General features: G+C 35.3%; 1 protein-coding gene across 1 annotated transcript in view; it reads right to left on the minus strand.

Annotated features, from left to right (window-relative positions):
* The window catches only part of TBC1D32 (TBC1 domain family member 32), a 71,022-nt gene that overhangs the window by 12,033 nt on the left and 32,923 nt on the right, over positions 1-26,066 (minus strand). The window contains exons 23-27 of the mRNA XM_062488766.1: positions 21,915-22,037; positions 20,526-20,634; positions 19,586-19,679; positions 11,046-11,171; positions 4,480-4,563 (exon numbers count right to left, since the gene is read on the minus strand). Coding sequence (XP_062344750.1) covers positions 4,480-4,563; positions 11,046-11,171; positions 19,586-19,679; positions 20,526-20,634; positions 21,915-22,037 — 536 coding nt within the window. The remainder of the gene's footprint in view (positions 1-4,479; positions 4,564-11,045; positions 11,172-19,585; positions 19,680-20,525; positions 20,635-21,914; positions 22,038-26,066) is intronic.

The following is a 26,066-nucleotide window of genomic DNA, read 5'->3' on the forward strand; positions in this document are numbered from 1 at the left end:
ATTCTGTTCCACCATTTTGCTACTGTTTCTCCATGATGTCACCTCCTTCACCAAGCTACTCATCTAGAACACTTCTGACAGTTTGACCTCATATTCATTGTTAGAGTTGTCTATAAAAAGTCTTATTTAAAAGAAAAGTATTACTTTTGTTGGATTTGAACTGGGAATGGAGACAATGTAAACAAGATCCAAGAGTAATTGCTGGAGAATGTTGATGGCTTCTCAGAGGTAACCTTGTGCAATTCTACCTTGACTATTGAAAATATCTGTTATGTCATCAGTACTCTAGACATACCAATACTCATTTCTAGAACTTTATTATGATCATCATAAATACTGAAGCTGTTTCTTGCAACAGCTTCATTAAGAATGAACCATATTTCAGACCAGTTACCTAAACTGGCAATGGGTAAAATACTTTCTGATTAACAGCATCTTCAAAATGGTGGACAGTTTGAAGAAGTGCAATTATCAAATTATGCAAAAAGAATGGAAGAATTAGCTTCCTTCTCCTTCCCTTTCAGCCCAATTTCAGGTTGTAATCCTATATTTCTAACTTGCTGCTCCTTCTGAACAGCTATATACTGATACCTTCCCACTGGTGTTTTTAAAATTTCTCAGTTTGTTAACTGACTCTCCTGACCCTTCAAAGATTATGAGCTCATTAAATGGCAGAAAGCTCCTAAGAGATTTTGTTCAGAGAACTAAGGCTCATCTAGGAGAAGGAACACACCATGACATTTGAGTTTTATGGCCAAGACCTGAAATCCCTGAGGTTCTGTTCTTTTGGCAGTACATAGCAGCGCTGTTTCACAGACAAAGTCCAGTGGAAACAGAGGACTTGACTGCAAGGCCATCTGCAAAAGCAGAACTCCCAAAAACACCCTGCTGATCACAAAATGTTGCAGCAGTCCCAAGTTTGGGGAGCTCTGCAACACATCATAAAGATCAATTAAGAAGCACAGATACCAATACAGTAGATGACATCGCCTTTCTCTGACAAATGGGTTTATTGAAACCTAGAGAAAACAATGACATTTTCACAAAGCGTTTCTGTTACATTGAACTGGAATTTGCTAAGAGAAAGAGCAAAAGGCTATTTTAGGAACTTCATACAAATACCATACGAATGCATGGTATTTTACTACTACAGTAAATTTCAGTTCCCTTACCATTTTATTACCTATTACAGCTAGACACCAATGATTTGGTTTTAAATGTTTTAGGGTTTATAAAGGAGAAAGAAAAAATAGCAAACTAGAAATTATTAATTTCAGGAAAGGGGACAGATAGAGATCATTAACATAAACAAAGATTCAGTCATCTGAATAAACATCACAGCAGTCTCACTGCTGTTAGCAGAAAGTAAACATCAGGTAAGATTTGTGTTACTGTTTATAATTGAACATTGCAACTGCATAGTGTTTTATCAGATATTTTTTCCTTCTCTCTTATCTTGAAAATGGTAACAACCCAATCTAATTTAATTTTTCCATATTTGCAAATTTTATAAGAGACTGAAATCCTGAGGGGTTCCACAGCAGATGGTTGACTGTGTTATTCTAATTTCAACTAGCTATAGGTTTATAAAGCTGTCTTTTTTTTTTTTAAGATAATCAAATTCTCATTTCAGGAAAAATGATAAATTCTGAATATCTATGTACTGTACTGAATCCACTTTCATGAAAAATGTGACCTTTCTTCCTTGAAATGAAACAACTATAAGAAACTGGTTTTCAGTTCCTCAGATGCAAATTTAAGAGAATGGTGGAAACACGTAATTGCTAAGTTCATGTTGGTTTACTTAGGTGTGGAGCCAGAAAGTTGTTACATTCTAACAGCTCATTAGTTTACCTCATACAGAAAAATGTCTCTACTGTAACTAGTTTTAGTATTTAGGTTAGATGGCCCTTACAGGAGTAGATGAAAAAGATACCGTGAAATAACATGGCATTCAATAATTCTTGAAGAAATTGCAACACTTCATAAAGACTCTCTAAAAACCTTGGGAGATGTACAGAAATTTGGCCAATTGCTATTCAGTCAGTGAGAGATCTGATTTTAAACAAATAAGCTCTGATAAAGATTTGAGTGTGCTTTGTTGTCCCTTTGGTACAAACATAGGAAGCATACCTGGCTTCTCAAAGCGCATTAACCTTCCTTCACAGGAAAGCTATACTTTTTATTTTATGGTATAAAAAAGAACCCAAAATGAACATATATTCAGTTCTATGACCAATTCTTAAAATCATGCCCTTTTACTCTTTCAGAGTAGAATTAGAATATGATCACAGATCCAGTTTTAGAGCCAGACTTTTGTTTCATCTCAATCAGCATGAATTTATTGGCCTAAACTAACTTTTGTGATTAACCCTTATTGCTACACCTGTCTGAAAAAGGTGCTGTGAAGTTTTAATAACTATTTTCCTATAAAAGTTAAAAATAAACTGTTAATGAAATGTGCTGTTTGCCTGAACAACACTCTTTCCTGGGCTGGCGAACTCTTCACAAAAGAAGTCTGTGACAGTGTTGTTGCTGACAGGGAAAGAACTCAGTAAGGCACCACCAGACCTTCACCTACCTCTTACCACCAGATTACTGACTATCCTTGAGAAGACCTCTTATTCTCCCATTTCAGAGCTTGTCTTCATTAAAGCACATGGAATATCAAAAGCATTTGCACATGAAAATTGTTCATTAGAAAACTCTTTAATTGTTGGAACCTTTATTTGATGACTGAACAGGCAAACTTATCCAGAATTAATGTCCAATGGTGCCTGGATAAGACCCAAAAAACACCCTCATTCAGAAAACAAAACCGAAATATTAGACAGACTGAGCTGGTTTATCATTAAAAGAAAACCTTTAAGGCTCAAGAAAACCAAGAACCAGGGTTTTTACTATGTTATCTTTGCTTCTGTATCTATTCTTTCAGATTTTTCATTCTAGATAATTAATTTAATATATGCAATTGTCACAGGATTTTCAAACTTGGTCTTTCTTCAAGTTGATATTAAATTTTAGATAAATCATGTAGTGTTGATGCCACCTCCATCTAATCAGTGATTCATGGTGAAATCAATTAAATAGAAGATCAAGGTTCAAACTTCCTGAATTTATTTTAAATCCCAGCTTTCACCAAAATGTTGAGAGCAAGTAAGGTACTTGATGACTAAGTCAATAGAGTAAGGCCTACTGCTTCTCTATAGAGATCTTTCACATTTGATGGAAGCACTTAGCTATCATAATTAAGGAAGAACAGGATTGCTGTCTTTGCTGGGTAACACATCTATTTGGAGGATGCACACTCAGATGTTTGTTCTTCCTCTAACTCATTCTTGCAGTTTGAGCTTTTAAAGGAATAACCAAAATTATTATTTGAATTAGGAAGTCTCAGAAATATGTGATCAGCAAGCCTTGTGAGTCCATGAAATTATTTTATTGCTCATTATGCCTCATGGGAAGTTGAAAAGTAATAAAGTACAAGACAAAACACTTTCAGTATCTTTTAAGAAAAAAAAAATAAAATTGTGATAGAAATAACTGTCCCATCAACAACTCTCTTCATAAGGCAAAGAGACAGATTCTCAGATGAAATTAATGGTATCCTGTTAGCAAGCTTTTGGAAGGTAAAGGCCATTGTATACTAAGAAAGACAGCTTCTAAAATTTCTAAAGGGGTTTTGTCTTTTGAAACTTCAAAGGCAGGCCCCAAGTATCCAAAGATACTTGCATCCTATATTTGCATCCAATGGATCGGAGAGTAAAATATCAGTATAAATAATAGACTCTCCAAAGCAGGCTTGATTCTCCACAGTTAGTAACATAATAAGTACTTTAAATGGCTGAACTACAAACTCAGACAAGAGTTGTGGACAAAGAGTGAAGAATGAAAGTGCATTTTCTAGTAGATACTAACATTGGTTCTAAATCTTCTAATTTTACCAGTGCTTCAAAGTATTAAAACACATTACACTCAGAATAAATCAGCTTTATCATTCATCCTTTATTCTTGGCTGTAAGCACAACATCTGTACAAAACTCACATTGAGATTACTCTGACAACAATAACAGTTCTTTAATACATATCCTTCAATACAATATAAAGTGTACATCTTTGTGGGGCTTTCAAAAGGTGAGCCAGATTGCTTACACCATCTTAAATATTTATGCCACCCGCTTTGCAAATAATATGTAATAGGTGTCAACAAATACTTGGAATCACACCCTCACCTGTTCTGCACTTTCATCTTTCCATTATAAACACAAGAATGTGAAAGCCTATCACGGGTAATTATTTGTTCTGTACAATCTAGCACATCATTTTCTTCTCCAAAGTGAGGTACTTCCCACCAATGAAGTAAGGAATTTCTGAGCTGTTAAAGAACATTTTAAACAACCCCCAAAATTATACTGATACATTTAGAAGGTAATTTAAATATGAAGAGGCTGCATGGCAACCAAATACTAGGACACTGACCTTTATAGCTTCCTGTGTTGAAATAACAATCTGTTCTGCTTTCAGAAAGATGTGACACGAACTTTTCAATTAATTCTGCCAAAACTGAAAGAAGTAAAAACCCATTAAAACATTAGAGGAAGCCAACAAAATATGGAACAACATCATCTAACTAAATGACAATGTGTGGGAAAGTAAAGCTATTTAACTTCCTGCATATTTATTCCTATTTTTATGGGGGGACAACTCAAAACATGCATTGAACTTTTAAATTCCTAACACCATCCCTAACTTAAATTAAATTTTAATAGCTTTACTGAGAATATATTCAGTGTAAACAGAAAGAGAATCTCATATTATCTCTATATGCTCCAAGGATTACTTCAGAATTTGTTACATGGCTTCAATATGAAATGAAAATTAACTATAATTAAACTATAATATCTTACTCCATTTGTGTACAGAGACAGGAAAGGAAAACAATAAAACAAACACACCACAATACCAGCCAACCAACCAACCAACAAACGAAATAACCCACACAGAACAAAAACCCGACACCATTCCAAAATTATGCTAACAAAAGCACCTGAAGTTTAAGGGCTGTTTCCAAAAAACCTCAATATGAAACCACCTATGCCATCACATGATAAAAATTATTCCCTTAAATTTATGAAATAGAAGTATTTCATTTGAGATATTCTGTATTTAACGATGACCAAAATATTCTTCTTCAGTTCTTGCTATGGAACTTTGAGTCTGCAAATACAGCATAACTAAGTCCAATGCTGACATCTGTTCACTATGGAGGAAATCTTATCTCTCACCTTGACAGGACGTTAGCCAGGAAGTTAGCAAGAGCTCCCAGTGACAAATCATTATCCAAACTGTCCCTGATTCCTCAATTCTGCAAGTCTGAGGCTATGGCAACTGAACACATGACACCATACAAGTTTAAACTAAGGTTACAAGGAGTCCTATATGAGGTAAGACATATTAGAAATCTAGGATAGCAACAATGAACTTTTTTCCTAAATAAATGCTATCCTAAAAGACCTACTGTTGGTTTCATAAATAGGATATAAAGCATAAAGATATGTATACGGATACTTCCCATAAGAATGCAAAGCAAGGGAGCATATTTTAAGAGTAACAACTGCTGCTACCTGTGGGATTTCCTGTTCAAAGACCATGTTACCAATTCCCTGGCAGCACTACCATTTAATAGCAATGAAGCTTCAGCTCCTATTCCCCCATTCTTGCACATAGCTCCAGGCACCCACTGCTCTGGTGGGTATGCTGGTTTTAAACTGAATAGTTCACAGAATCACAGAATGGCATGGGTTGGAAGGGACCATAAAGAACACTCAGTATCTCTACACCATTTAAGTGGAGAGGGGCAGGAGCAGCTGCAGCAGCACAAGTAAGGTGGAGCAACAACACATGCTGGAGGTGGCAATGGAGAAAGCTAGAGACTGCTTGAGCTAGCCAGGATGACAGGAAAACTGACACAGTGGAAGAAGAGTGCAAGCTCTTTTGGGAATGAGGAGGAGGCGAAAGACAGAACCTACAACCACAGTCTGATGCTTATTATGCCAGAAAAAAAATGAAGAAAAATATGCAATAAAGACAATTAATTCTTCCAATTATTTTAAGCTAAGATTCATTACATCACATTATTTTGTCTTAATTGCCTAAAACATTTACAGAAATTAATTTACACTGAATGAGTTACAAAAAAAGTTTTTAAAAGGCTGTGTTTTGGTAATGCTAAAGAAGTTTCAACAGCTAAACATGAATTTACTGCTAGAGTTCCAACTCCAACAGTAACAAAATTAATTCTGCATTGCAAAGGAGTACTAAATTAAAACTAAAAACCTACACGTGTAATTTATATTCTTATGTGCACTTATAGTGAAAAGAAACTGCTAATTAAATGCAACATAGCTACTTTTAATCACAGTTAATAAAACACATGGTGCTAAAAAAAAAGCAATTTACTTCACAGAAGAGTAACAATTTATTCTTTTTTGAGGAATATACAAACTCACTGATCCTCACTAATATGCTTAGTGGAATTTGGCCCACGAATAACATAACAAATATTTGTGTAAAATGAGCAACCATGTTTATTATTGAAACAGTAGACAGCAAAACTCTGAAATTAGACTTTAAATTTCTAACTAGCTATATATTTATTGTATGACTATTAGCATGGTGATTACTGAAATATGCCATACTATAATAATAAATGGGAATTTCTCTGTTAGCATTAAAATAGCCCATAATTCAGAAAACCTAAAAACAAGTTGGGACAGTGTATGTTTCTTGCCTTTTTGTCATAAGGCGTCCATATATTTAACCCAGCAGGTGGATGCTTCAATTCAGTGCTTGAGTTAATAGGAGAAGTGACAGTTCAACTACTAAGCAGTATTTTGAAACTCAAGCACTAAATTGATTTCCACCATTTGAAAGTATTTATCTAAGTGCTTATCGGATCTTTGAAAATATTCTAATCAAATTTGAGAAACCAAGACATGCAACATTGTGTTTCAAAAAACATGTAGTAAATACATAAATATTATGTATTTTCCAAAGGAAATACAAAGGAATGTCCATGTGAAATAACAAGTAGCTATTTTAATTTTTGTCTTTTAATACCACATAATTTAGCTAACATTTGGACACCACTGTAGAAATTGGTTCAGTGATTCTCCATTTAACTGATAAACTAGACAAAAGACATTTAGGCAGGTTCATTGTACAGTACAGTCAGTATTGCTATAAAAGCCAAAATATTCAGGTAAAGTTTATGTGGCCTACCAACACCGTGAAAATGTGGATTTTCTTAAATTATGGTAGCTTGGCTGTATTAGTACTGAAGTTTTTAAGTGTCTAGCAATCAACTCACGGAAGTTTAATTCTTACAAAATAAAGAGAATTTTAATTTAAGGGTGTGTAATCATGTACCAACTAAATGGAAATGTTTTTAAATTTCTTAAATTATGGCAGTATGCTCATAAAAAAACTGCGTTCCTGAAGGATTTTCTTTTTCCTTGATGAAGTAGTGTACAAGAGGAAGGTACCTGAAACAGCTTCAAAACTGCATAAGAATACTGCTTTAAAAAAGCATGTGGTTAACACTGTTTTAATAAGAAAAACAAGCACTAACCTAATTCCTACACAGAAAGTTTTAAGTGAAAAAAGATCAAAAAATGCAAAAAGCATTGGGTGTTTTTAAATCCTCTAATGTAAGTAGCATTACTGGATTATATTCTATGATCCAGATGTTTCAGAGGAGTTTAAAAGAAAATACAAAGGATTCCTTTTACAGCAGTTCTGCTCTCAGGCACAAGGTGTGACTCTTGGGGATATTCCTGAGCAGGGCCAGGAGTTGGGCTCAATGATCCTTGACAGTCCCTTCCAACTCAGCTGATTCTGTGACTTCTGTTAGAGGCTAGAAATTCAAGAGTGAAAATCTTGGACAGATTACTTTTTTTGCAAGAGTAGTGTCAGAAATGTTTAACTCCAACAACCATACTTCAGTTCAATAAGTATATGAAAAACAGAGTTAGCAATTTCATTGTTGATGGTAACAACAAGGAGGACTTTCAATTATTGTACATTAAAATGACAAATGAACAACCTACATTTTATCTGAAAAGACGAAAACACAATAACAAAAATTTTAACAGTCGTTCCATTGAGATGAACATTGCATATGTTATATCAATATACAAGTATTTTCTTTATTAATGGAAAAAAACAGCCCTTCAAATCCCAACCAAATTTTTACACACCTGCGTGCACATTCATGTGGACTCACACTTCTTACAGTGGTTCCAAACTGATTTGGGGGACAGAAGAAAGAATTTCTGATATGCAATTGCTATTTCTGCATAACATAAATACTATTCCCACTGTTTCCCTTGAATTCTGACACAAACTTCCTTGGAAAATCAAGGACATAAAAACGTAAACATCTATTTTGCATTCTTCTAAAAACTACTTTTGAAAATACAGTATCAGCATTTTGTCATCCTGAATTAAAAACACTAAAAGCACAACTGTTATGGGTTCTTGATCCTATGGGGAAAGTCCTGCAGTTAGTTTAAACTTTTTGTTGCAATTGCTAAAGGCTGCAGCACACACACATCACAAACAACGACACTGCCTCAAAGGCTCACTGTATTTTTGCCAACATTTTTTTATAGAGCTGAGATGATGCAAAGCTTACAAAATATTGAAGGATTCCAATGTTGACTGTAACCATTCTGCTTCCATCAAACATTTCACTTACAAAAGCTGAAGAAAATGCCTATGTTTTACCATAAGTTCTCACATGCAAGTTCAAGAGCTGCTATCTTTTATTTTCCTGGTTGGTTGGTTTTTATTATGGAAAAAATGATTTGGAGGTAAATTAATAGGTCCTAAAAAATGCTGGAGATCTAAATCCAGATCCTCAGGGAAATAGGTGACGGAAAATCTGAAAGACTATGGAGCGAGTAATTTTAGCTGAATTATCCCTATCCACATCACACATGAATATAAAGCTTGAGAAGAATAGGATTTGGGAACACATATATTTGGGAAATATCTCATTATGAAGGGAAGAATCTTAGCATATAATTGATAAGATCTCTGCAACACCCTTAATTTTGCTTTGAGTTTAAAGTCTCCTAAAAGGGGAAAGGAATAAGGATGTTGAATCTGCCCAGAAGACAGCTGCTGATACAATATTTACTGGGAACGGATGAAATAAGAAGTTGCTGGAATGGAAAACAATAGAAATGCTTTCTGCTGTACCTGAAAGAGATAACCTGACCAAAGGCTCTCCCCATGGTTCTCTAGCTGATAAATGACCCAAAGAAAATAAGGAGCTATGCACCCTAGCACCCAAAATCTGTGTCACCTTCATGGAAGGAATGACTGGAACCATGTCTTTGTCATAGCTTACTGTGCTTAGAACAACAGACTGTAGGACAACTGCTGTTTGTCTACAATATGTTTCGCTTTAGGAGACCAAGAAAAATCCCAGACTTTCAGTCCTGACACATTAAAAGACGTGCAAGCCTGAGGAAGGTTTGCATCTCCTTTTAGCAGTTCAATAAAGCTTCTAAATAAAGTTCAATTAGCTTTCAAAACTGGATCTTGATGTTTGAGAACAGAAATTACTTAAAAGCTACAGTCAGAGGTTATGCTTTAGCAGAGAAAACCCCAGTCTAAGGGCATCCCAAAAGCAATGCACTGCCAGAGCATTTAGCACAAAAGTATCGATCAACTTGATGGTAAAGTAATCAACATGGGAAGGGTGAATTAGAGATATTGACAGTGTACAGTTTGCTCTGGAATTTTTCAGTGGAGTTCAAGCAGGTTCTATAGATTCAGCATCTGGTAATCCTGACACCAGATCACAGAATATTTTTAACAGATCAATACACATTACACTATACAGTCCTTGATTCTAATGTTGTTTTTGCTCATTATATTCTTGTTTAATTCCTGCTAATGTCGGTCCCCCTAAGAATGGGCCCAGTACAGAAAGCTCAAGTGTACTTTGTTCTGTAAACCATGGAGATTTCTCCATCTGTAACTATAGAGAAAGCTTTGATTTCTGGGCATCTGGACTGAAGTCTCTCACTCCTCTGAAATTTGGGAGAGTTTTACATGCTGCAAAAGATACACAGCAGCACAGCTGTCTCTTGTAAAATGAATTCAGTGAACATGATGTTGTCTCAAACCACAGAGCTACAGATATTTTGCTGCTTCTGAAATATCTCCAAGAAGATACAAAACATCTGAAGAACTTTGCAACAGTCAGTTGTATTCACTAAATATTATCTAAATAATACAAAGGGAAGCCTTGGGCATCTGTAAATAACAAGTTAAGACTACATACTGAACATAATCAGAATTCCTATAGGAATAGAAGCCAGCAATTTCTGAGAACACCTTTATGGCTACACAAGTTTATATGATATCATAAGGGAATTATTATGGCTTACTTCTGATGATGTATGCCATACAGATGATCTGTGTTTTTCTTTGGCTGCTTTTGTTCTTTAACTGAGCTATAGCAATGCTCCTGCATGATCACACTGTTCATTAGAAATGCATATGAAAATTAAGAAAAACCAGAATGAAAAGGTTCTTTGATATTTCGTATGGCTAAATTCTGACATTTTTTTTACTAAAATTGCCCATCAATATAATTTCCCAACCCATGTTAAGTCATTCACTAATCTCTGAGAAATGTCTGGCTTCTTTCAGGCTTTCTTTTTCATTTTCTCAGTATTTCAATAATGGACTCTTCAGAGATCTGGAACAAAGACTTGTATTTGAGCCCTCCTTCTCCATCAAATTTCACTGACAATACAGAGGGACAACAGACATAAAGAGAAAAATAGGACATAAAAGTACAAAACTGGTTTTCTTGTGAAAATCTCATTAAATAGTTTTCATAATCAACACAAAATTATGGAACTTCTTGTACTGATGATATACTCCTCAATGAAAATATGAAGAAGAGTTGCTTACTAGTGGCCTTTTGCCTGCTTTCTTTGTTAAACTTCTTAAGCCATACTCACTTGGTCCACTGATGCTATCTGGTCTGGTTTTCATGACTTTGCAGAACTGTTTTCTACAAATTTCTGCCCACCTGGTTGGCTTGCCTGGACCTTTTAGGAGTTTTAAGAGCTTGTCAAGATCTTTATCTAGAAGAAATGAAAAAATAGTGTTATTCTATAATGATCTTACACTGACAGAATAGTCTGAGTTGAAAGGGACCTGAAAGATCACATAGCTCCAACCCCATTGCCACATGTATTTTTTGCAGACCTTATGAGAAAAGACTACATAAATTATGTCTTTTTCTAAGACACTTAAACTAGAGAGGCTAAAGCTGATGACATTCTGCTTTATACAAAACAGGAACATTCATTCTACTTACTGATGGGGTTTTGTGCTTATTTTGGCTGGCGTGGAATTAATTTTCTGCGCAGTGGCTGGTATGGGGCTATGTTTTGGATTTGTGCTGAACACTGAGTTGATAACCTAGAGATGTTCTAGAGATCTGTGAAAGCACAGCATACACAGATCTGACCTATTCTGCTTTCATACTGCTACCCGGGCAAGGAGGTTGGGAAACTGGGGGGAGACACAGCTAGGACAGGTGACCCAAACTGACCATAGGAATATTTTACACCATATGATAAGCTCAATATATAAAGCAGTAGGGGAGAAAGAGGAAGGGGAGGAACATTATGTGTGACATTGACATGATGCGAGTTGATATGGTGGTGTTCAGTCAAAGGCTGGACTCAACATCATCTGAAGTCTTTTCAAACCTAATTGATTCTGTGATCGCATTTGTCCCTAAGTAACTATTAGAGGTGATGGGGTCCTGCTCTCCTGCCAGTGACTGAATACCTGCCTTTCACCTGGATTAATTCCTTGCATGGCTTTTGCATTTCTATTATACAATCATAGACTAGGCTGAGTTGGAAGGGACCCATCAGGGTCATCAACTCCTGGCCCTATGCAGGGCACCCCAAAAGTCACACCATGTGCCTGAGAGTGTTGTCTAAACACTTCTTGAACTCATAAACACTTGTTGCTGTTACTACTTCCCTGGGAAGCCTGTACCAGCCAACCAACCTCTGGATGAATAGTACTTTCCTGATATCTAATCTAAATCTCCCCTGAATCAGTGTCATACCATTTCCTCAAGTCCTGTCATTATCACAAATGTGAAAAGATCAGTGCTTGCTCCTTTGCTTCTACTTGTAAAGATGTTGAAGACCACTGTGAGGTCTCCCCTCAGTCTCCTGCAGGCTGAACAAACCAAGTGACCCCAACCCCTCCATGTTAGGCTTCCCCTTCAGACCTTCATCATCCTCGCTGCCCTCTTTTGGACACTCTCTAATAGCTTAATGTCTTTTTTATGTTGTGGTGCCCAGAACTGCCCCCAGCACTAGAGGTAATGCCACCCCAGTGCAGAGCAGAGTGGGACAATCCCCTCCTTGCCCGGCTGACAATGCTTTGACCAATGCCCCCAGGACAAGGTTGGCCCTCCTGGCTGCCAGGGCACTTGGCTACTGCCAGGTAACTTGGTTCTCAAAGTACTTGATACTACTATGAAATAGTTTCTGAGGGGAGCTGAAAGGGACTGAGTTTTTGACAGGAAAAATAAAGATGGCATCTGAGACAAGGCAAATGCACGTGCATTCGCTCCAGCTGGGTACAATCACTCTGCTGTTGGACCATGCAGTTCCTATCATATGAAAGGAATGCAACGTACACTAAGTATTCACCAGGGTGATAAACATTCTTCATAACTCACAAGATCTCCTTTATTGTTTCTACATTTTGGACATGATAGAAATGAATGTTGCCATGAAAACTGACTTCTCATTAAGGCATTGTCCTAGGGTAACTTTATGATGTCTGTATCCCCAAATGTATGTTCTGTTTAAGCTGGATATTAAGTTCTACAGCCTTAAGACAGGTTCTGAGAGCAAAGAGGGGAGAAGCAGTTTGTTATCAGTGACTGCACTTGCTCCACCACATCCTTCTCCTGGACTGTGTTGTCTGCAGCACGGACAGATAGCAGGAGAGAGCTCTCCTTGGCTTATAGTTAATTTTATTAGCTAGCTGAGGTAGAGAAGTTCCCTGGCTTTTCTTTTTCCTAGAACTGATCAGCCCTGCTCTGGACTGAAAACCCAGAAGAACACCAGGAGCTCACACCTGTGGCCCACCAGGGCTGGAACATGGCATTTTCCAGAGCAGGAGGGACTGATAAGAGACTGAGCAAGCTGAGCTACACCCCATGACAAGGACTCTGTGAATTTGCCATCACTTCAGAACAGCAAGGGATTCCATTGTTCCATATTATTATTTTTTTCATGTTTGTGAGTAATTTGCTTGTTAAATAAACAGTTTTTTCCACTTTTCTTGAAGGAGGTTGCTTTCTCCTGAACTGGTGGGGGGAGGGGCTGCTTGAATCTGCTTTCTAGAGGGACCCCTTTGGAAGTTTTCTCCCTAAACTTGCTCTAAACCAGGACAAGTCTCAACAGTTGTTTAAGCCAGTCTATGGATATTTAGAATATTTGATATTAATTTTACTTCTTTATAGCATTTCTATTTCAAAACACTCTTGAAATGATCTTATTATTTTAAAATTATTAGAATATTTTCAACAGAATTATGATTTTGCATGTAATTTATCTGAAGTTTATCTAAAGACTTAATGATTTCTAATTAGTATATTATATCCTTGTCACTAGAATTTATTATGCAATACAAAAAAATTCAAAACAACCTTATTATCGTAACCTAATTATCATCATTATTAATGACCCCAAATTAACATGAAATTTCTTTGCTATCCTCAAATAAAGAAATCCTCAGTATATTCTCAAATATCATGCAGTCATGCTTAGAACAACTTATTTATGAAAACTCAATGTGAAGAAAGATTTAACTCATACTGTATTATCAATATTATTTCTAGCTCTTTCTCTGCCCTTTTTTTGTTATTTCTGAAACAGGTGAGTATTGAGGAAAATTCTAGAACTGCAAAGAAATACTCCTTGATACAAGTTAATCAGTTATTTCACTTCCTCAAGGATTGTAGTAATTCAGTTTGGCAGACAAGGATTGGAGACTACAAGCTGAGGTTTAATCAGTCAATGTACCAGTGACCCATGCGACCAACATACTGTGGTGCAGTCATGTATTGAATATATCCAGTACAAACTGTATCCACAATATGTATGGTATCATATTGTGGAAACTTGCTGCAGCTTATTTTCCTCCAGGCAAACCACTTGCTTCCCTTAACTGGCCATTAAATGTGGATTATCACCTCTTGCCACTAGGTCATCACAGTACAAAAAAAACAAAGAACCTTGAGGGTTTTTTTGAATGACAATTGCTTACAGAAATTCATGATATCAAAAACAATGCCAGCTTACTTTCACAATTTAGTAGGCAACTATACCTTGCCCAGCAGTATTACTCTGTAGCTGAAACTGAAGCAACAACAGAGCTCTGGGTAACATATTTCATGTTACTGAAGGCAGGCTGTCACACTACCACTACCACTAGAGGTATTCTAAATTTACCAACACCAAGAAACAGAAATCCTGCTTTTATTTCTTCTCTTTTCTGATTTGTCACTAAATGAGTTCACTATTTATCCTAAATTAATTACTTGAAATTTATTTTTTTCCTGGAAAAATACTAGACCTACTGAATGATGTGAAGGATAGAAGGTGAGGGAACAGGGGAAGAGAAAAAATAGGAAGAGAAAATATGAGGAAGAAAATGACTAAGACCTTCCTCTACTGATACTAGCTTTTAAATATGGTCATGACTGAAAAGAAGCTAATGTCAATTTAATCAATCTGCTGCACTCCTGGTCTCCTCTTCTTCATATGTGGTTATATTTTGCCATCCCATCCCTTACTTGTACTTAATTTGTGCTATAGCATTGATTGTTCTGTGAAATCTTATGGAAAAAAAAACAAACAAAAACCCCACATTTACTAGTTTATGAAGCTATAAAATTGTACTACAAATAAGCTACACTTACATGCATGTATAAAATTCAAATCACTACATCAAAATAGCAATTTTAAATTGATCTCACTTTTCTAAAAGATGCTGCTTTATAATTCTTCAAATAATTCTTCAGCTACCTTGTTTAGCTCTTCTAAAGCAAGTAAGACCCAGAAAAATTCATCAATGTTTTATAAAACATAAGAAATGAAACAAGCCTCTTCTCATCTGACTGTGTTTTTTGGCAGAAGTGTTTTTCTGTGATTAGTAACTAAGATCAGTAAATCAATGTGTATCTTAGTCAAAATCTAAATGGAGAGATGAATAACCTGACTGCAATTTATTTGACTAGTACATAGAAACAAATCCATATAGAGATACATAATTTAGGAAACCTCATGTGCATTTCTCATAGACCTTACTACTCTTTCATCTTTTTTTAATTGAATGGACTTAAAAGCAAAAGGCAACAGACTCATAGCAGACGAATACCAAGACCAATATAAAAAGGACAAGTCAAAGAAATGTATGTGACAAAGGCATTTATGTCACATTATAAGGGATAACAGGAAAGACAATACAGCTGATTCTTTCACAGAGAAAGTTTAGAAAAATAATTAAAGACACTGTTAATACCAGGTATTACACAAAAGAGAATGAAATCAGATTTAGAAAGCAAAACTAAACAAAACAAACAAGCAAACAGACAAGAAACCCTCAATGAAACCAAACCTGAAACATGGAAGTAAGTTCCCATTCAAGTTAGAAGTACAAAATAAAGAACTCAAGAGAAAGTGGCTGAGATAAATTATCAAAATACTTCTGGTAAGAAATAACTACAGATTTTTGGTACCAATTCTGGACTGTATGAGTTCAAGTTCAGAAGAAAATATGATTAATGAATGGTGGGGGTATCCAAGTTTAAGGAAATGCTAAGCAGTGAATGCATCATTGCAGGACATTTATGGACAATATTCTTCAGCCACAGTCATTACCAACTGTCAGAATTGCAGAGCTAGGACTAGAAAAGAAAAACATATTCTGTGCAAACAGAAGAGTGAATATTGCAGTTTAATAACCTTCTAAAGAGTTTATCTTCTAACAGTCCATACTATAGTTAATATTACAAGTAAAAAAAAATCTTTTCACAGTTGCATTCTGAATATAAAAGGACTATATCACTCTTTGAAAGCCACTTAATAGTTCTTCATCAGATTACCTTAATGAAATAATAACTGAGCAATTAGAAAATAAAAGCAACAGGGTATCTTGATGCAGTGTAAACAGGTAGAAATTACATAATTAATTTTCACATAAAAATAATGATCCACATATATAATTTGAAATTTCACGATAAATTATCTTTGACAGAAGTGAATCATTAACATACTTCTATCCAATAGTTTTGAAGTTCTAACTACTGGCTGCAATGATTACAGCATATTAATATACAATCAACCAAATTTATTTTTCCATAAATCCTTTCCTGCAGACCCATACACCACACAGACAAATACCTAATATCTGCAAAACCAGGAGAGATATTTGTAAACACTGATGCACAACAAGTTTTTCTCAGATACAAATATATTTTTTGGGTGAGTCTGCTTACTCAAAGTGTCCTCATGAAATGGGAGAGATACTCCACTACTCCAATGCAGTTACTAAATTCACCAACATAAATTACAATAAAGTCCTTTTCTATTCAGTGGGTCAAAATAACCAGTGTCTGTGACCACTATAATAGCATGGAATAAAAGCAAGAGTGTTAAAATAGAGTTCTGTTACATACAGCATTCAGGCCTTGATGCTGGGAAACACATTCCATATACTGTCAGAGTTACCAATGCTCTGGTTTTTATTACAGCTCATTGGTTCTCCCTTTGCAACCCAAATGGAACCATAAGGTGTCAGTGTTGCACGTTTAGCCCTGTCCTTCAAAATAATTTACATAATGAAATACCCTACTCACTTCTTGGGTTTTCATGCTAGAAAGCTCAGTGTGAACAAGTCCTTTCAAGTAACCACCCCTCATAAGCTACTTTCAGTTTTATCCATGGTTTCCATTATACCAGATACAGTCACAGGATAAATGAAATCCAAGGATCTAGAAATGAAGCTTCCTTTTCCCTGACCTCAGTTTGGCCACACTAGTTCCAAAATGTTCTGTTATGGTATCAGTCATTCAGCTCCATCTGATGGGAGGGTTAGAAACAGAAGCATTAGCAGTATCATATTCAAGAGCAGATCTGTAAATACATATATATATATATATATATATATATATATATATATATATATATTAACTCTCACCAGCCATCTCCAATATCTATTATATAAATATATTTAAAAATCAGGTTATCAGGTGTTTTTACACTTGCCATCACAATTATGTGATGGATATAGGATACATTGTCAAAGTACAAAGAAAAGGTAAGCTACTCTTGAGATGTCCAAGTCTCGTGCAATAAAGATGAAACAAGTAAGAAGTCAGGACAGACAGAATAAAACCTACAGTTACAGCTTTTTCAGCCAAAGAAACTATATATTCTTAAACAGTAGTAAGAATCGAGTAGTCTTAATTATTCATGTCATAGGAACACCCAAATGAAGAGGACCAGAAGGATACCTCACAGGTTACATACAAAATGAAACACCACAGCATGAAATCTGAACACAGGTTCAGGCAACCAGACATTGTGTTGGCCTTCCATCCTTGTCAACAGATACAATGAAGCAGCCATGCATTCCCACTCACACCATGACTGCAGAACTCTTGCCAGTCAAAAATCTGGGTGAACCCTGTCCATCACCTTGCACTAAAGCAGAATGAAAATTTAACAAATATTTTTCTAAACTCCAAGCAATCTGAGTAACACACAACATGAATTCTGAACATGCAAAACAAACAAGTTGTAAAATCTTGTATAAGTGCAACTCATGGATCCATGTTGCAACTGTTTTTTTAACCTTTCTTGTGAAAGAAAACTTCTATCACTGCCATAATAGTGCTTAAAAATACAGTTCAGATATTCTCAATTTTCTATTTATGCTCTTGATTTCTTTTTTGCAAGCACTACAACAACAATTTATGAATTTCATTATTTTGATTTTTGATCTAGTTATTCTAATATTTTCTTTCAAAATAACTTACACATCCTGAAAGCTCCAGTCTGGCAAATCATATGTTCACAGTTCTTTTTTTTAACCTAGTACTGAAATAGGACAGTTTAAATAGTTTATTTCTCTTATTTTCAAATAACAAACACATAGTATTTTAACTCCACTACCAAATATTCTATTCATTTTGTAGTTATATAATCTCTTACTTCAGTTACCTTTAACATCAAAAATGCCATTATAAATTAAAATATTTCTTTGATTTCAATTCTTCATCAAACTCATTTGCCAATCTTTGAAACTTCATTCCAGCAAATTTTCTGTTAGCCACAGTTTTACCCAAGTTTTCTTAGTTGACTGTCATCCACAAATGTGACAACTGCAATATCTATTTCATTATCCCACTCGGGTAATGAGGAGCAACAGAATTATTTTAAACAAGAGAACAGAGGGATCATTTGAACACATTCTGAGAATAGTAAGAATGATACAATATGCTTTTCCAACCCAAGAGTAATACTACTGCCTCCTTGAAGACACCCACTTTACTATTACCTGATTGTTGTCTTATGAAATTTGTCTTGGGAAGCCTGGAACAGTATTACAAAAGCTAAGATAACAGAAAAAAAATCCCTTCTTTTGTAACTATATGCCCTTTCCTCTGATCAGAGCTGGAAACCACCTTTTAATATTTTTTTTCCCTCAGATATATATGAACAGACTATTTTATCGTCCACAGTTAATGCAGAATTTCTATTAGTTCTGTACATCTGTCTCTGCTAAGGAAATTAATGATTCCTAATAAATTAATCTCATGGATATAGTAAACATGAACAAATACAATGAATTATTTATTTACCAAACCATTCACCATATTCTTTTGCATTGTCTAAGCAAACTAAAACCTTAAAACGGTTTCTCTGTGTGAATTAAACTGCTGTGCCTAGGCAGTTCAAAGAATTCTTCAGTCTGCTCACATTCCAAATTGATGTTCAATGTGGAAACCAACTATCCTAAACACTGTCTATTTCACACACCACCAAGCTCTGTAAACACAGGGATGTGAATCAGGAAAATAGGGTACAAAAAACTCTGCAGTTTAAGCAAACTGTCTTGCTTCAGTTACTAGAGAGATGATATAAATGTACCTTATGAGTCACCCACCAGAGACGAGCCAGGAGGTTAATCTTGAAGTGTGTATAAGAATTAGATTACCAAACAGAGCTTTGCAGATTGACAGTTGCATAAAACCAGACAAACAAAACCAAACCAACTTATTTAGCTACAACTGCAGCCAACACTGAAATAATCTTAAATACTGAATGAGATTATAATCTGTGGGATGTGAGCGTGGGGAGCAGGGTGCAGGGAGGGAGGAAAAAGAAATTTTTAAAATTGACAAAGATGCTTGCATGAAATCTACACTGCTTGCATGCTTTCTATGTACCTTGTCTGAATTCAGCTTTCCTAGGAATTTCTGCAACATAGCACTTTGGCACAGGGAATGATGAAAACATTGGCCATGGATATAGACCACTGCCCTAGAAATAGGACCAGAAACAAATTAATTTAGCAGAAAAACTAATAGCTTTTTCTCAATTAACACACAAAGATACAGTTCCCAGAATTACTGTCTATGCACCAAAATTATGCTTGATACTACGATTTCCAATGAGATGTAACTAAAAAATAAAGTATAGAAAATACAAAAAGCATTTGAGAATATAATTTTTATGGTGTATATACCACTAAAAGTTTTGATTTTACAGTTCCTTTTTTCAACCACAAAGGAAATTGAGAAGCTTATAAAAATTATTTTTAAAAAAACCCCAATAACCTATTAACTGTATTTCCAACTTCACAGATTGATTTAGGTGTCTTTGTTGTGCTGACAGTAGCCTATATTTCATCTTTATGAGACTGACAGCCAGTGAGAAGTAGAACATTTAAAGAAGCTTTTTAGCAAACACTTCAATGTTAGAACATTGATGAAAGCTCCACTTTCATAATAGATATTGAATATCTAGAAAACCCAAGAATGGAAAAAAATCAAATAATAAGAAGATAAATGGAAAGCTAGTAAAGAAAATGCAGAAATACAAAAATAAATTAAAAAAAACCCCAAATTGTATTTGCTTAAAAGTAACATTAAAATGGAGTCAAATAAACATGTTGTCTAAACATAGTATGTCCTAGGTACATGACAATCCCCAGACAGCGGGGGCAATGTATTTGCTCAGTGTATCCCTTTAGAATGTTAACACTTCATAAAACAAAAGGTGGTCTGGTGTTAAATAATTTTTCACATGCCTAACTATCAGCAAAAGTGTTCAGTTAATGAAGGCAGAAATTACAGAAAGGGAAACCTGTGAACTTTAGGTTCTAACCTTATCTAATTCTCTCGAAGGCAAAATCCTTTCTTGTGGTCCTCCGATCAGATTTATCCTTACAAGAACATGGTTTCTCTCCACTGACAGAGCATCAATTATAAAAATTCTGTGGAAAAAAACAAAACAAAACAAAACAAACAAAACACAATAAACCTCCAAAAATTAGAAGCTTTAATTTAATGTTTAATTCAGAAAACCTAAGGAAGCAAGTATATTTTGAGAAACATACCAGAGTTAAAACATGGCCTGGAATATATATACATATAAATAAACAGAAAAATGAAGGATTTTGAGATGTCTCCAAGCATTGTTCTAACTTTGTGCTTCCCTACCTACTACTGATTAGAAAAAATTCAGCAATTACTGGACCCAAAAGAGTAGAAAATCTCACAAATTTTCTTATGTCACATAAAAAATGCATAATTAGGGCAGTGACAGTTAATGGACCATCAAAATTTGCTGCTTATTTGGCCTACCAGTATACTTTTGCTGTCACAAATAAACAGAGTTATTATTTGAAACACAGACAACTTGCTGTTTGAAGTCCCTGCGCAGCGCAAGGTACAAAATTTTTGAAAGCAGTAAAATCCATTTTTTTTTCCCATCAAGTTTCTTAATAAAAGTTTTGCGTTAGTAGGGAAATAGCAGGTTTCATCTTTAAATAGTAAATAACTATAATCTTCACCCACACTGTTTGACTTACATTCTGTAATGGTCCCATATAACAAATGGTAAGAGAAGAATACTTTAAACTCAGCTTGCCGTGAGAACGGAAAAAAATGTCAGTAAGTAAATGACTGTCCACTTCTCTCCCAAAAACACATTTCCCTTTTAAAAGGATGCGCTGTACAATTTTATTTAGAAGACAGCAATGGAAAGTCAGAGAAGCTGGAGAGTTGACTAGGCTACAAAAAAACTGGTGGAGAGTTGACAAAGCTACAAACCAAACAATAACAACAACACCACTCCCCCATAAAAACCCCAAAGTACCGATGATGCCTTCAATTCATGAACATTAAAAAAATACCCTGATTTTATATTAAATACACAAGATTAAAATACCATAAAATTAAAAGGCAGACTTACATTCACAAATTTAAAACACTTTTTGTTTAAGAAAGAAGAGTAATACAACTAAAAAGTAGAAAAATAATTGCTTTTTAATTTCTTATACTATTTGGGTGAACATGGGAGAAAAAGAAGGCTATTTTACTCGTTCATAATTTAAAACTGCTGACATATAAGCAACCTGCATGTAAGCAACCCCATGGAGATTAGAAGCCAGCTTAAGTGAAAGCATTTGTATGTTTAAAGCTACTATGGCATACATGTATCCACTCTCAGAAGAATGTGAGCGTCATAACATTTACATCAATCACTTCTTACCCTGGTCCTTCTGAAGTTTCTGTGACATTTTCCTCCTGAGCAGTCAGTAAAACTTGTGATACTTTATACTGAGTCTCCAAGAGTAAAAAGGTATTGAGCTCACAGCACAGCACATTTAACAGCCTGCAGGAGGACACATTGAAATGGCAGCACATCAGTCAGGACTGCAGTAACATACAGAAAGCCAAGGGTGAACATGCTTATGAGGTCTTGCAATGGAAAGGGAGGGGAGCAAAAAACAACAAAAACACCCTCTTGAAGTGTCTGAAAAAAACCCAGACACAACTAGGTCAGGAACACTTTTATATCCTTTTTAACCACTCAAGTGTCACAACATTAAGCAAATAGGGAATACCTCCCAACAGGTTTTTTTTTATCTGCACTGAACAACCAGAGAAAATACCCACTTGTCAGCTTAGTCTGCTTTTAAGTGTAAATCACAGTGTAACAAAACGATACAGGGTAAATAAGACATTCCATGTGAAATGCAAAGGAATTATACAATAACAGGATGGTAAAGCAATTCAGAATTAGGTAGTCTGAAAGGAGAGGAAGGCAGGGAAATATAAAAAAAATCCTTTAAAAAAGAGGCTTTTAATACTTCTGTATAATCAAATATGACACAGTTTAAAAGCAATAGAAGATTTAACATTTAACAAAACCAATAAATCTGCTGGTTGGGATTTTTTCAGAGAAACACAAATTGCAAATGAAATTAATAACGAGTGCACAAGACAGTACATTATATACAATTTTCTTTCATAAGTTTATGGCAGATTAACAGGATAAGCACTCCAATATATTTTTGCATAAATCTGAAAAAAAACAATCCAAATAATATTACTTTTAACTAATTTATTCACTCTAAGAACACAACAGAATAATTTCATTGAGGGCTTCCAGTTCAAGGAAAACAATGTAACGAAACATTCTTGCTATTGGCTTCATTTCCTGTTTTAACAGTCACTAAACGCAACATAAATTAAGGCTGATCAGCATTATATTTCATATTTGTATTCGTATTTGACAGGAACTAGAAAATACACTGTTTTAAACTCATAGTCTGTCAGTCAAAGCTTATTGTCTTCCCTGTAATTCCTAATGTGTTTCTACTGACAATAGCAAAAATTCATCAATCATTTTCTCAATAATATAACACCTGCAAATTCATATAGTTGTGGTCAAGGATTAAACAGTCAAGATGAGAATATGTCTCAGTTTTTCTCCTCCTGTTTTTTAAACAACTTGATCTGTTCAGTTTCAGTACTATTCAGCTTTTCTTTTACATTAACTATTTCATGATATATATATATTTCATAATTTGTTCTCAGTACTTCTCTAAATCACAGAAGAAATGACAGTTCAACCATAATTTTTATTATTATTTAGAAGAAAAAACCCAGAAAAGAGCACTGAAACCATGATAAAGATGGATTTTTATTTTCTGTTGAGTACAATAAATGGAAAAGACGTGTTTTCAGCAGTTAAAAAACACTTGGGAGAAAACTAGAGCCGAGAAAGCTTTGTAACATCTCCTCTGGTAGGCCATGCAGAGCAAAACAGAAACAAATAAACAAACAAACAAACAAACCCCAAAAACAAAAAAACAAGAGCAATTAACTATGAGCAAATAAAATTAGGTAGTGGAATAGTGGTAGAATAAATGACAAAATATAAATGATCTAGTGTGAGCACCTGCTGCTGGGGCATTCAAATGAAGTTTTCACCTATATAGAAAAACACATTTAAAATGCTATTATTGAAGTATTATTTAACCAATAACAGGTTATTTGGTTAAATGCAATATTCCATTAATTACCTTCCAAAGTCATAAATATATAGACTAAAGTTTACAGTCAAAAAACAAACATATTTTTAGTGAGTACATTTGTAACCATGCTTGAAAACAGCTATGGATTTATTTTTTCTTTTTTTGTTTGTTTTTGGAACATAAGAATTGGATCAGACTCCCATCTCAATATCTCATCTATAAGAAGTACATGCTTATGAGAATTCATAAAACCTTTACAGATATAACACAATAAGATTAAAGCATATATTTTTGAGACCTGTTTAAAAATTTTCTTTGGAGAGCAAAAGACAGAATTCCCAACCTGAATACTACTGAAAATTGGAATATACACTTTGATGAAGCTCTTGTACCTGGGAAGTATACCCAATGCAACAGTACAGGCTGGGGACCAATCAGTCAGAAAGCCGTTCTGCAGATAAGGACCTGGGGGTCCCGATGGTCAGTATGTTAAACATGAGCCAGAAACTCCTTGAGGGCCAACACCATCCTGGGCTGTGTAACAAAGAGTGCTGCCAAAAGTCTCTTTTTGGGGAGGCAACCCTGCCCCTCCATTGATTCTGGTAAAGTCATACCTGGAATGCTGTGTATAGTTCTGTGTTCCCCTGTAACAGCATGATATAGGTGCACTGGATTAGGTGAATCAAAAGCCCAAGAAGATGATTAAGACTTGGGCCATCTGACATAGGGAAAAGCTGAGAGAGCTGTGACTGTTCAGCCTGGAAAAGAGGATCCTGGGTAGATCCTGCCAGTGTGTGTAAATATCAAACAGGAAGGTTTGAAAATTGAGTTAGACTCTTCTCACTGATATCCAGCGAAAGAACTAGATGCAATGGGCATGAATTGAAAGACAAGAAATTCCATTTTAATATACTGTGATGGTGGTAAAACAGTGGAACAAATTGCCCAGAGGTGCTGCAGGATTGCCAGCCTTGACAATATTCTAAACCAGACGGGACACAGCCCTGAGTAATGCTCTGTAGTTGAACCCACTTTGAGCAGAGTAGCTGTACTGTACAATCTTACATTTCCTTTTCAATTCTGATCATATAATTCCATGATCACTACTACTAACATATACCATAAACCCAGGAACAAACTGAAATGCATATAAAATAAGATATCTGAAGGCAGCCTTTTACAAAAGAGTAATTTTAAAGAAATTCAGAAATATCAAAATAAATATCATAGTTGTAAAAACATGCTAGGAACAAGTAATTTTGTTCTGAATTCTACATTTCCAGCCCTATCCATCTATCTTAAAAGGTGCTCCCTGGATTCTACCCCTTCAACTACAATTGCACAACTAATATTTCACTGTAGAAATCCCTAATCTAAAAGAAGGCATTCTAACTAGTATTTTATTCCACAGGCTATCTCCTGGTTTTGGTATGCAGAATCATAATGACTTCTTTAATTATGACACAACAAAAGGTCCTTTGTGAGATATAAATCAGCTAGTAAATAAACCTTGCTAATTTTTATGCTGCCTCTCTAAATTTTTTGCCCTGAAAATAATATAATTAAACTGCCCTTGATTTACTCCGAGTTGCTAAAAAAGCATATTATTAAGATAGCTTATTAACATCTCAGTACTTTTTCTATGAGTTCCTTTCAAGAACACAAAACAGTATGTCCTTTGTTCCTTTTTCCCAATGTCAAATCACATTTCTCTCAAACAGGACCTTTATTATGGTAAACCCAATTCTATTTTTCTGCAGTTCCCACTACATCACCACACATTAGTCTTCCTTACTTTCATAATACATGTTCTTTCCAAAGCCACTCTGATGTTCTGTCCTAACTTCAGGCATATCTGCTAATATCCAGCTGGTGGTGAAAGATGCAGGACACTATTCTTGAACACAGAAGCTGTAAGAGTCTGTGGTAGGTTGACACCAGTCAGAAACTAAGCAACCTCCTGCTTCTCACTCCCTCGGCACCCATGCCTGGCCAGTCTCTGACCAATGACACCTTCAAGACCAACCTCCAAGCCCCTCAGTTTTTACTACTAAGAGGGATGCTATATGGCATAAAACATTCCTCTGGTCAGTTCAGGTCAGCTGTCCCAGCTGTTTTCATTCCCAACCTCTTGCACATTCCTGGACTTCTTGCTGGGTAATGTTGATAAAAAAGTAAGTCCTGTTGCTGAGCAGATGCTTGTACAGTGCCAGTGAAAACATGCTGTGTTATCAATATTCTTTTAGTCCCAAATTCAAAACAAAACACCCATGTGAGGTGCTATTAAAAAACTTAACCCCAGTCCCTTTGCAGTCAAGTGAAACAAGATAAAATGTTATGCAGCACGAAATTTCCACCATATAGTAAAAAGAAAGCAGCTC

This window comes from Cinclus cinclus, chromosome 3 (assembly GCF_963662255.1).
Source record: "Cinclus cinclus chromosome 3, bCinCin1.1, whole genome shotgun sequence".
NCBI lineage: Eukaryota > Metazoa > Chordata > Aves > Passeriformes > Cinclidae > Cinclus > Cinclus cinclus.